The sequence below is a fragment of the Tursiops truncatus genome, chromosome 4, assembly GCF_011762595.2.
Source record: "Tursiops truncatus isolate mTurTru1 chromosome 4, mTurTru1.mat.Y, whole genome shotgun sequence".
In the NCBI taxonomy this organism is placed as follows: Eukaryota; Metazoa; Chordata; class Mammalia; order Artiodactyla; family Delphinidae; genus Tursiops; species Tursiops truncatus.
This window is the reverse complement of record NC_047037.1, coordinates 12429718-12442280: the sequence shown is the minus strand read 5'-3', so window position 1 is coordinate 12442280 and position 12563 is coordinate 12429718. Positions and strand designations below refer to the sequence as shown.

Genomic DNA, 12563 nt, shown 5'->3' with positions numbered 1-12563 from the left:
AGCCAATATTTGAACAGATCTTAAAGTACATGGTGCTGGAGTCACTATGAATGGTTCCAGTGGCTGAGTTATTCTGCCTGAAACATTTGTCCCAATCAGAGACCCAGCAGTTTTAACTCCTTCCTTAACACCAGATCCATAAAGGCCTTGCTTCCCCTTGTGCCCGCCTCCTCCAGGCTACCTGTCCTACACCGTTAGCCCTTGTCTCTGGAGACAGTTTCGTGTCCACTGCGATCTCCTCCCTGCTTGGCTGGGCCCTCTCTTTCACAGGAGACTTGGTCATTGATGGCACCGACAGGCATAGGCACTCACCCTCCCAAGCCTTGCACGCTGAACTTCCATTCTGTTCCACACTGGGGAGGCCTCCACCAGCATCCTGCCCCACCCGCCCCCGCGCCACTTCCGACCACATTGTCTGGTCTCCAGCACCTCACCTCTTGCTTCCACGCTCAGCGCTGCCCGTCCTGGTCTCTGCCTGGTGCTTTGGGCAGTGGCGGATGAGCCAGACCAGCCAGTCATTGGCCTTTCTGACCCCTGTCTCTCAGCCCCCACTGCATGCTGTGCCCTATTTCTTAGAAGTCACTTAGGACTCCAGATGCCTCCAGGATGAGACATGAGCTTCTCCCCTCCTGCATTTCACCCACTGTAAGACATCATTGACTGCTACACGCATTATTATTTTAGGTACTTCTAAGAAAGAAAAATTCTTCCATTCAGCCATAATACGATGTTTTCTTATCACTTCATTTTCTAAAAGTTTCTATATATTGAAGTTTTTTTACTTCATTAGACATGGTTTTTATCATAGATCACTCTTGTGTATACACGGGAAATATACCCTAAGTAAAGTGATTTAAATATTCCTAAAACTTCTGCAGAGTGTTCAACTCTTTTGAATCATTTTTCAACCTGAGGCATTAGGTGTTCGCGTTTTTCTACAAAACATCGACCTCTGTGCCATCAAGCGCAACATTTCTTAAGAGTTCTCCACCTGAGTCTCTGGGATTTCCTCCCAAGCTGCTGACATTCATCCCACAGGTTTTCAGGCCATGTGCAGCAGGTGATGACCATGTCAGGACCACCACCTGGCATGAGTTGTAAGACCTATCCTGACTTCAGAGAGTTTAATGTCTGTCTTAGAATAATGGAAACAAGGGGACGTCAGACCTGCTGTTCCCCACACACAACCACCGCTGCAAAACTCGCCAGGGAAAAGCCCAGGACCTGAACTTGTCTACCTCAGCCTTTTGACACGGCACCACCCTGCGTGCATATCCAGAGATGTCTAAGCTGTGACTGGCTCTTCCTGGTGGCTTCGTTCCTGGCAGCATCGTTCCTGGCAGCCCCACCCCAGCGGGAGAAGGATGAGCTTCAAAGCCGGCACCACAGCAGGACCTGCGTTCAAGGACTCTGAATTCAAACCTGTCAAATTCATGCCTGGATCCCTCTGAAGAGTTCCTGGAGTGGTGTGCTGAGGTAGCGTAGGCCTGCAAGGAGGGTTCTCACACCCAATACCCTCTTTTATAATCAATACTTCTAGACACCAAAGATGGCTGCAAAGATATCTGTCCCACCTGATCTTCTAGAACTTGGTCACTCCTTTAACCAGAGATGGAGCCCAGCTTCCCCACCCCTCAAATCTATGTGAGTTTTGTTGTTTGTGACCAATGGAACATGGCAGAAATGAAGTTGACTTCTGAGGCTGATTCAGACAAGGCCGTGCAACTTCCATCTTGCTTTCTGGAGCCCTGACAGCCAGGTAAGCAGTCTGAACACCCTGAGGTGACCACTCTGAGGCGCCCAAGCCAGTCACCATGAAAAAGCCTGAGACTGCGTGGCAGGAGACAGGCCTGGCCAGCCTGCAGCCGCTCAAGTCCAGCCTGGATCTGACCCCAGCCATGAAGGATAAAGGAACTGCTGTTACTCTAAGCCACTACATTTGGGGATGATTTGTTACATGACCATAGCAGATGGAACCCACCCTTTGTGGATGGGGTGTCATTCCCATGGGGAATGACCGGCCTAGAGTCATTAAATCCTCCACATGACCACCAAGAACAGCGTCGCCAGGGAAAGGCTTGGAGCTCCGAGACCACTGTTTTGGCCACTTCCTGCTCACAGAGCTTCAATTACCTTCTCCATGCCCTCTTCTCCTCTTCATCACCCTGAAGTCTTAGGATGGAAAATTTAGATAACTTACCATCTATCACATAAACAAGGAACAACTTGAGCTAGCTCTAGAAGCTGGAAAAAAGGTCAAAGGGATGACAGATAATTCCCTATTTAGTTACACTCTGGCCTTGGCTTTGGGGCTCCATCGTGGCATCGGGGGCTTCAGGGGGTGTGAGATGGTGACAGGCCTTGCCTGCCTTGCTCCACACCGATAGCAAGGGCGTCCAGGCCTCCACATGCAGCCGGACTAGTCTTCGTGAGACATGAATCTCATACAACTTGGAGAATGTTCTTTAGGAAAGAAAGAAACCAAATTTAGAAAAAGGAAACCAAAGGGAATATCGATATAGGATGTAAAAGCACAACCAATTACAACTTTCAAAAGCTGAAAAATACCACAAACATGACAAAATCTAGGGGGAAAAAACCCATAAAATTATGATGAGTTAATTACCTGACATGATTTTATGGTATTCTTTCCTACTTTGGGGGGTTGCATACTCTTTTATTCCATTTTACACTATCATTTTCTATATAGTATGAGGTAGATTAACCTACTCCAGAAGGTCAGGACCAGAGACTGCTTCCCTTAGGAAGTGACATTAAAAATAAGAAAGAATGGGAGTTAGTGAGGCAAAAGGTGCATGTGGGAGGGGAAGCTGGGGTGGGGGTCGAGGGTCAGTGGCCTGGGGAAGGGGATGAGGTTTGCCCTGCAATGAGCCTGAGGTCAAAGTGGCTTCCTCAGCTCTGGTGGGTCAGAGGGTGAGAAACTAAAGGGGAGGTGATCAAAATGCAGGGGAAATGCCTGCGTGGAACATTATGCAGCCATTAAAAGGGATCCTGTGGGGGGCTATGTAGCAGCATGGAGCAACACTTTGGCTGCAAATTGCAGGCATGAGTTTCTACACTTTGTGAAGTACAGCCACGTGAAGAATTATGGAATCTCATGAACAGGATCCCTATTGGAGCAAAGAGGAAGTTTGAGTCTCTAGCCTTTTTTTCCACCTGTGGTAGGCATGGGTTGTTTGTGCTACAAGCATTCCTGCCCCCTCCCTCGGGGGTCTGCTACATCCCCAGATCTCCTCTCTGCTCCCCCAGCCACTACGAGGGCGGAGGAGCCTGGCCTGGTCAGTCAACTGCATAGTCCTAGTGTCGGCAGGGAGGGCCCAGGTGAGCACATGACCACACCTGGCCACTCAAGCTCCACCGTGACTTTCTCATTTGGGGCTGAAGAACTTCAGTCCTCCTTCAACTCAACAAACTACCCAACATTCTTCCTGGGACGGGTCGCATGTCCACCCTGAATCCTTTCCTTGTTTCTTTAGATTCATTTGGGTTGGGTTTCTGTAAATTCACAAGAAAAAAGCAATTTCCTTTTTATTGTTTTAACTGGTCATTTTAAAAACAAAATATGTACACATTGTAGAAGGTTCAGGCAATATGAAAGAGCATAAAGAAGAAAGTTTATGAGTGTCTCTCCCTGTCATTTATTTCCAGTTTTATCACGTTATGCTCAGAGAGTGTGATGTGTACTCTGTCATTTCAGAGGTGGTACAAGACTGGAGAGGATTTACTGAGGTTTTCTAAGGCCCAACAGATGAGTAATTTGGTAGATGTTTCCTGGGTCCTTAAAGGTAGATTCTCTGCTTCAATCAACATAGTTCAGGATTTATCTTTTATTTTGCTGGCGTTTGTGCCTACGTTTTTTGTTTGGAGTCTGGAGATAATATAATAGTATCTCTGTCTGATACAGCTGGGCTGTTACATATGTTAACACATGAGAAGAGCTTACTTAGAATAGTGCCCACAGCACAGTAAGCGCTGCCAGAATATTTGTTGCCATCATCATCGTTATTATATATCCTAGATTCTGTACTTAAATGTTGACATTTTATCTGCCAAGGACTGAGTTTGTGGTCTCCCAATCCTGTTGTGTTGACTTCTCCTTGCATTTTCCATAGATATCCTGTATATAATCTGAAATTCATGCAGTCATTGTGGATAAACTCTTGATCAATTAAAGAAAGCTAATAGAGATCTAGCCCCTTAAACCCTTTCCTCGGGGCTGCCAGCTGTTTGTGTCTTATTCCATCTTTCCTCTTATTCCCCAGTCCATGTATTCCTTAAATTCCCTGAGCAAAGCCTGCTTCTGTTGGGGAATCACTCTTCTAGAGAATGCTCTTTATCATTTACAGCCAGCGTTCACGTCCCTTTCATGAACAGACCCCATGTTGTTATTTCCTGTTTACTTCAGTGAATTGGAGGCAATCCTTCCACTCCTTTGCCCTCAACAAGCACATGGCTCACTCACCTGCTCGCCCCTCCCTGTTACCTGGCCTCTGCCTACATCCCCACCTGGAACCAGTCCTGGACCGCAGGAAGGTGGGAATGGATCAGTCTGTTCTTCAGCGGCCAGGAGAGGCTGGGGGGCCGGGGCTGTGGGTAACAGCCGCCCTCCCGGGGCTTTTCCAAGGGCTGGTCATGATTACTGAAAACCCCACCAGGGTCATCTGAGTGGAAGGAGAGAGGTCTTTGCCAACTGCATCCCCTGGGAATGCCTGTGGAGGGTAACAGGCACCAGGGGGGTAGGAGAGGGCTGCGCTCATATGCGAGCAGAGCGCTTGGCAGGGGTGGGGCGGGGATGGGGGAGGAGGCCCCGGAAGGCAGCTTCATCTCTCTGCCTCTGGCCTCTACTAGGCTGCCTTTACCTGGAGGGAACATGAACTTCCACGTTCCTGCCTCTTGCGGAGTTAGGGGGCGAGGCCATGTGGTTTCTTTTCCTGGGAGTTTTCTGTGGCCTTAAGTCCACGGTGGGTGTTTCTCTTTCCTCTGCCCTGCCCATGCCCTGTCCTTCCTCCTCAGAAGTGACCCTGTTTTAAATATAGCCCCCCACCTCCTGCTCACTGCCTGTCCCTGAGGAGGGCCAAGGTACAGCGTTTGTTAGCTAGGCTCAGATTCTGTCGCCATTCACTAATTTCATCAGATAAAATTTCTCTGTTTTTTTTTTCTCATGTTCATTTGTCTGTGTGGAGGGGAGGGTTTGGAGGAAAAAAGTTTTCTGTGCAATAAACAAAAGTCATAGGACCCTCGCCTTCCCTCATCTGCACGTCTGCCCTGGTCTGGTTTACTCAGCAGCCTTTGGCCTGAGTAACTGTGAAGGTGGCAGCCACTCTCCTCAAATGTTTCTGCTCAAAGCAGCAGCTTTGCCAGAAATTCGATAACCAAGGAGACTCTGGCTCCGGACAGCACGGGGCCCAAAAGTGTGAATTCAGCACCAGCTGCTGCAGCCGCAAGGAAAAAGCAGAGAAATGAGAAGCGCGAGCATCTTGCTGGCTCTGCTGAGAAAGGCAGAAATATGTGTTTGCGGGGGATGCAGCCAGGGCCACTCACCTCCCATGAAACAAAATGCGAGAGGGGCCAGCATGAGGTGGAGACCCAGCACGGTCTGCCTGCTTTACCCTCCCCACAGGAACCACAAACCCAGTGGCTCAGATGAGGAAGAGGTCAGGTGCTGGCTGAGTCACCACCGCAGCTGATGGGGTCAAGGATTCCACGGAGCTGCCTGACTTCTCTCTCCCCTTGATGACTGGTTTCTCCAGGCCAGGGGGTTTCTTCATACTGCAGCAGGAAGGTACTGGATAAGAGGGGAGAGACCAGAGGTGGGTGTGCCATCACCTCCCTGCCTGCCTGCAGACGGGAAGATGAGGCAGGCGAAACGAACTCAAGCCATAGAAAGACGAACACTCTAGGGGGGCTGGCTGAGACAGAACCCTCTCACTGGGAGAGTGCGTGTGGGGATGATACAGGGAAGCCACGGGCTGTCCCCCTCGACATTCCCCAGAGCCAAAAAATAAAAAGATTTAGTATAAACAAAAAAGCAAGCTGACGACTGCACTGCCAGGAGGCTCTGACGTGCCGGGACAGCCCAGCATTAAGATGCAGTCTGTAAGGGCTGTGAAGCACTGTGTGCGGCTGGGCCCCGGGCCAGGTCTGCGCAGGCCCAGCTCCAGGCAAGGTAAGCGATGCCAGCACTCCGATCCCGCTCGGCCGCAGGGACCTTGCCTCCACACAGGGATGAGCGAGGGCTGCGGACACACAGCACAGATGGAGCGGGTGCAGGCTGTGCCCTGGGAGGCTCTGAGGCATCCCTTCCCCCGGCCTGCCTACCTGGGGAGCTGACGGCGGCGGTCAGGTCCAGGTTAGGAGACAAAGGACAGAGTCGTCCACCTCTCCAGGCACCTACCTGATCTCTGCAGCTGCTCCCACCCCCCACCCCTTCAAAGGCCAAGAGCTGCCACCCGTCCCCACCCACCCCTTCTTCACAGCCCTCTCGCCCAGGGCTCCTGCCCTGTCAATGCCCTCCTTCCTCTCCTGGAGCCTCGCGGAGGACTTGGCTAGTAGCTCACACTACCTTCTCCAGCAGCCATCAGTTTCTGGCTTCATCACATGGACCTTGACTTTCCCATGATGGCTCCACCTCAGCTTCAGAAACACCCTCTCTGGCTCAAGTACCCCTCCCCACCCACCACAGCCCATGCTGGAGTCCTACCTCATCAAGACCTCCAGTTCACTAACCCCTCCGGGGTCACCTCCTGCCTTCAATTCCCGTCTTATTCAGATTAAACCTTACACCCCACAGTCCAGCATTACGTCTCCTGTAATCTCAGCCGCCTTGCCCCTCCTCCCCTGTGCTCCTCTGGGAAAGGCCCAGCTCTGCCTCAGTGACCTTGTCCCACCTGAACACAGCTGTGGGGGAAACACATGCGTGTGTGTACACCCACCTCCCCAGATGTGGTACATCTAAGCGCCTAGATCCTCGTCTCATAGCTCAGCCCCGCCTGCCCTTCTGCGTTTCTGTAATCGACTTGCTTTCCCAGGTGCAGATGAAGGACTGCCTCACGCCTTCTGAGAACATCCTCCACCCACGTCCAGCTGATGGTCTCACTTCATTTCACCAGGAAGAGATTACAGCTCCTTCAGCCCACCATTAATTGAGCCCCTCCTCCTCTATACTTTCCCCTCCTCTTCTTGAGCCCATTGTGTTGCAGGACTGGCTGTCCTCCTCTCAGAGGGCTCAGCCCGCCTCCTTCTGCACGGACTGTGCCCCTTCAGGAACCCTCTCTCCACTCTCCACCTTGACTGTTCCCATCGACACCCAGGCTCTCCCACTGCAAACCCTCCCTGACCTGACAGCCCTCTCCAGTTCTCACCCCATTTCTCACACCCTCCGGACCTGCTTCTCACTGTCCACCCCACCACCACCTACTCACTCAACCAACTCCCATCCCTTCCTGAAACGGCTCCCCTCCAGGTCATCCACGACTCCACGCTAAGACACCCAAGAGACAGTTCTGCCCTCCTTTCACCGAAACGCTCCCGAGAGCCTGGCATGTCCACCCTCTTCAAGCAGCTTCCTCTCAATTCCTTGTCCTCCTGAACATGTCCTGCTTCTCCCCGCAGACTTTCAGGCTCGGTTCCCTTAGGGCCCCGTCCTGAGTCTTCTTCTCTTTTTTCTCTCCTTGGATGACCCCATCCAGTCTGAAGTATTGCCACACCATTTTTATGTGGATGACTCACAAATTTAGGTCGCAACACATCCAAAATGACCTTGATTCCATCCCCTCCAAAACCTGTGTGGTCCCCTTCCAGCTTCGCCAGGCTTTCCCTTCATCCATAAGTTGAACACCTTAAGGCACCAGCTGAAAAGTCACCCTTGAGTCTTCTCTCTCCTCACCCCACCCTCTAGCCAGCCCATGAGAGGGCCTGTCAGTGCTGCCACAACCATCTCTCAAGAGCCCCCACTTCTCTCCACCTCCTCTGCCATCCAGGTCCAGATCAGCACCACCTTCCACTTCCCCTCCTACCCGCTTCCAGTCCGTGCTCCACACAGCTTGCCCCGACCATGGCCTGTAAGGCTCTGTACCATCTGGTTCCTGCTTCACCTCCCCTTGCTTACTTTAGTCTAATTACATTGGCCTTTTGCTGCAAATTCTCTGCTTTCCCCTAACACCGCCCCCCGCCCCCCGGCTGCCACCCCCAACTGAGAAATGGAGTCTCACTCCCTACCTTTGTTCTGGGATAATTTGCCAAGATTCGTTCCCAGAGCCTTAACACGTGCTCCTCCCTGGAACACCCAGAATCCTCTCCCCACACTCCTCCCTGGCTCTGTCCTTTCCATCCTTCAGCCTAAATGCTCTTCACAGAGGCCCTTCTGGACCACCTCAACTAAAGTGAAAGATACCAAGGTGGGACCCGTAGCAATCCTTTATTTCCTTCTTAACACAGACATAAATAAAAGAAGTAAATAAGCATCATAATTTAATTAATCTTATCTTCATTTCTAGAGCAGTGGTTGGCAAACTGTGGCCCACAGGCTGGCCACATCCCTTTTTAAATGGTTTTATTGGAACACAGCCACACCCACTGATTTATGTATTGTCCACTACTACTTCTGACTTGGCAGAGTTATGCAATTGCTATAAACACCATGTGCCCCACCAAGCCTAAAATATTTACCATTTGGCCCTTTAAGAAGAAGTTTCCTGGCTGCACGGAGAGCGGTCTATGGCTCTCTCATCCCTAGATCACCAATACCTCATACAGCTAATTTGTTGAAGGAACTGAAGGGCTTTGAGGCCCGGCTATAAGCCCTTCTTTACTGGGAGGCTCTTTTTTATTGGGGCAGGTCTAGATCAGGGCTGGGCCAGCTCCCTTCACTGTCTCCAGAGTCTAAGGGATCCCAAGTGAAAGCCCTGGAGGAAATGCACCAGAACCCAGGGGTCTCGAGTCCAAGGTCAGTCCAAGGAGGCCAAACCTTTTCCTCACCCCTTCTGCTCAGTTTCAGAAGAGGGCAGGGGGTAGGTTAGGGCCCTCTACCACCCTTTCGGGGGGATACTGCTCTGGCCAACCCCCAGGCAAGGATGCAACTACTTTCAGGGGGAAAACGGGTCCTCTGCTTCTCTGTCCTCCCCAACAAGCATGGGCTGGGCTAGACCCTGGGAACAGCCATGTAGGAGTGTGGGGAGAAAGCCTCTCTGGTTCAGAAGCTCCTCCCCAGCAAGGAGATGGGTATGGCGACAAGCTATGCCCCACACGTGCCACTTCCTGCTTAAAATGGACACGGCAAGGGATGGGGGAGGCATCAGCTTGTGTGTGAGTGCGTGTCTGGGGGCCACTAGGCTGTATGTGCGCGCATGTACAGGGAAGATGCAGGCTCTGTGAATCTGCCAGGGCGCCCAGGATGAGCTGCGGACTTTTGCCACTGACGCCATGAGTCACCACGTGGCCCTCTGCTCAGAACACACTACACACCTTTTCCTTTTAATCTGTTATCATCTATCAGGCCCAGGCCCAGAAGAGAAAACATTCCCTTTTTCCTCCCTCCCTCCCCAGGACAAAGGCCCTGATCTCAGGCAGGTTCCATGGGTTTGTGGAGGACAGCCTCTAGGGACGAGCTGAGAACTTTAAGCGTGCGAAAGAGCCAGGTTCCAGCAGTCCGAGGTTCTGGAGGGCTTCCAGCAGCTGTTCCCGTGCATTTCCAATAAACGTATTCTCCAGGAAGGCAGGCAGGCCTCCCACACCATCCCGCAGGGTGTACAGGGGCACCCGTACCAGGCCCAGAACCTGGGAAAGGAAGGAGACATGAGACTCTGGGAACGCAGGGAGCTCGTCCCAGCCAGATCTTTCTAGATCAGAGGTCTCACCCCTTTATCAGTCCAGCAGGACCAGGCCTGAGGACGCACACCTCTGTGGCCCTAGAGGGCCCAGGTCTTTGCAGACAAATGACCCAGGTCATGCTCTCCAGCTCCGCAAAAGCTAACCCTTCCCACATCACAGAAGTGGCTCCTGCCTCCGGGATGCACCCTGGGCCCTACGGCAGTAGTCCTCAAAATGCCGCATCAGCACCATTTAGGAACTTTTGAAACACGCAATTCTCAGGTCCTTCTACCCCTCCCCCACTGAGCCGGCAATTCTGGGAGTGGGGCCAGTAATCAGTTTTAATAAGCCTCCCAGATGATTCCTATACCCGCCAAAATTTGAGAACCATCGCCATACACAATGTCCCCCTCTACCCTCGCCTAAGTGCCAGGGTTTTCCCTCAAAACATCAGGCCACTTCTACGCAAGAAAAACAGGGGCCTAAGGTGCAACGCCTGCCACTATCAAGGGGGACTAGAAGAGTGACTTGGATGGGTGTGTTCTACAAAGACAACTGTAGAGGCTTGTGAAGTGGGGAGGGGGTTCGATCTTTGCAAGGAGACCAGGTTGGCTGCAACTAGTCACCCAGACCCCAACTACACGAGGAAACTGTGGGACAGGCCTTCGGGAGCTGGAGGACGCGGGGTGGGGACCTGGGCTGGCCCCACCTCCAGCCCGTGGTCCCGGGCGCGCGGCGCGCCCATCTCCACCGCAGTCAGCTGCTCCAGGGTCAGGCACTTGGCGTAGAAGTGCGCCACGACGCGCGGCCGGGACCCGGCGTGCGAGCTGCGGTAATCGGCACGCTCCACGCGGAAGGCGGCCGCGGCCTCGCCCAGTTCCTCGCCTAGCTCGCGGTTCAGCCCGTCCTCCAGGCTGCAGTCCCGCAAGTCCACGAAGCCGCCGGGGAAGCCCAGGCGCCCATCAAAGCGCATCTGCATCTGCGGGAGAGGGAAGCGGTGATGGCCGGGGGCGCCCAAGGCGGCGTGGCCGCGGGGCGGGGGCGGGCGGTGGCCGGGCGCGCCCCTTCCTCACCAGCACTGCGTAGCGCAGCGGGATGCGGCCGAAGAGCAACCCCGGGTCCGGCGCGTAGAGCAGCGCGTGGCACGCGTGCCGCCAGCCCGGCCCCAGCTGCAAGGCCTCCGCCAGCTCCAGCCTGCGCATCCCGGCCATGACCGGACCTCCCCGCTCGGCTGTCCAGGAGGCCGACGTGGGTAGCGGGCGGGACGGCCAGGACCAATCCCTGCAGGGCCCGGCGGCCAGGACCAATCCCTGCAGGGCTTGGGGCGGGGCGCGGCCGTGGTCCCGGGCGGCAGCCAATCAGCGGGGCGCGGTGGCGGGTAATCGGCCCCGGGAAGCCTAGGGCCAAGTGGGACTCGGGGGAAGTGGACCTTGGCACGGGCAAGGCTGCAGGCGTGGCCAGGTCCTGGACGCGGCGGGAGACCGTTAATAGTGCTGACGTCACAGTCTAGCTCCAGGGGACTTCCCCAGCCGGTTGGGAGAGCTGGGTCGTGCGAAGAGGTTTGCAGGCTGAGTAGAGTTTAATTATCTAATTAGGGACGCATCCTGGGAGCCACACCTAGTTGGTCTGGATGGTACACAAAGCCCGGGGCCTGGGGTGGGGTAAAGGTTAGCAGAGTTGGCTTCCGAGCCGCAGCCTTCCCTGGGTGGTGGGGACAGAGGAGCGATGGGTGTTAGAGCCATCCTGAGGGTGACACTGCGGGGACTCAGTAGCTGATTGAGTGTCGGGGGGACTTTGCCAGGATGACATCAGGGTGGATGGCGCTGTCACTTTCTGGGATGGGGATTATAGGAGAGGGGTGAGCAACAATAGTGTAGTTCTGAAATTGGGGGTGGCAATAGGTGGTGGATAGGATGGACAGACCCACGAGATTTTCCAGGAAAGAGTAAGGGAGGAAAGGGCTGTGGGTGAAACCCTGTAGGCACAGGAAGGAGAGCAAGGGTCAGAGGTAGAAGAAGTGCCCAAGGCTTTCTAGACTTTACTCTCACATACGCTCAGACCACTGAGCTGTGAAGGAAGGTGGGGAACCGCGCACCCCCAGGGCAGGGGGCTCCTCAGGACCTGATGCTGAATGAGGAACAGGGGTTCAGAATCCCTCGCCCCAGGCCTCCCCACCTTTTCTCAGGCCCTGCACTCTGTGCAGGGCATCTCTCCTCAAGAGTCAGTATTTATTACACAGAAGAAGGGAGGAGGCAGCTTCTCCAGAGGGGCTGGGCTTGGAGTCACAGCCTGTTAGTAACAGTACGTGATGCGAAAGAGCCCAAGTACCCACCCAGACACAGGCTGGCGACCTTAGCAAGGCAGTCAGTTCTCTCAGAGCCCAGTCTCTCATCTGTTAAGTGCAGAGTATTCCAACCTATTAAGGATGTTAGAGATTTAAAGCACTTAGAACAGTGCCAGGCACAGCAAATGTAGCTATCTGTGGAGCCAAGGGTGGGGTAGAGTCTTATGTTAAAGGCCCCCTGGCTGGAACTGAGCCACACTCACCAGGCCTCAGAATGGGGCAGGGAGGGGAGGTGGGTGGAGTGAGACGTTCCTGGCATCATCTTTCCTAGCTTAGTCTTCTGAGTAACGTGGCAGAGATGGTATCTACTGACATCAGGCAACTGGATCGAGGTGATGAGCCTGTAGGTGCGACACACTCATTCCCCTTTTAGAGTTCTAGGAGGCCTCGA

At 53.6% G+C, this 12563-nt stretch overlaps 1 protein-coding gene across 1 annotated transcript; it reads right to left on the bottom strand.

The window, feature by feature from the left end:
- Positions 1-8418: 8418 nt before the first annotated feature.
- Positions 8419-11075, bottom strand: NUDT16 (nudix hydrolase 16). Its single transcript, XM_004330400.4, has 3 exons — positions 10902-11075; positions 10538-10807; positions 8419-9795 (listed from the first exon to the last, which is right to left on the bottom strand). The coding sequence occupies exons 1-3, from the start codon at positions 11037-11039 to the stop codon at positions 9616-9618; spliced, it is 588 nt and encodes a 195-aa protein (XP_004330448.1). The 5' UTR covers positions 11040-11075; the 3' UTR covers positions 8419-9615.
- Positions 11076-12563: the final 1488 nt, after the last annotated feature.

Excerpts from the sequence above, each read along its gene's own strand:
- NUDT16 (XM_004330400.4), bottom strand. The coding sequence starts at position 11,039 with ATGGCCGGGATGCGCAGGCTGGAGCTGGCGGAGGCCTTGCAGCTGGGG. Across the intron at positions 10,808-10,901 it reads CGCTGCGCTACGCAGTGCTG|ATGCAGATGCGCTTTGATGG; the intron begins GTGAGGAAGGGG and ends CCTCTCCCGCAG. Across the intron at positions 9,796-10,537 it reads CCCGGGACCACGGGCTGGAG|GTTCTGGGCCTGGTACGGGT; the intron begins GTGGGGCCAGCC and ends TTCCTTTCCCAG.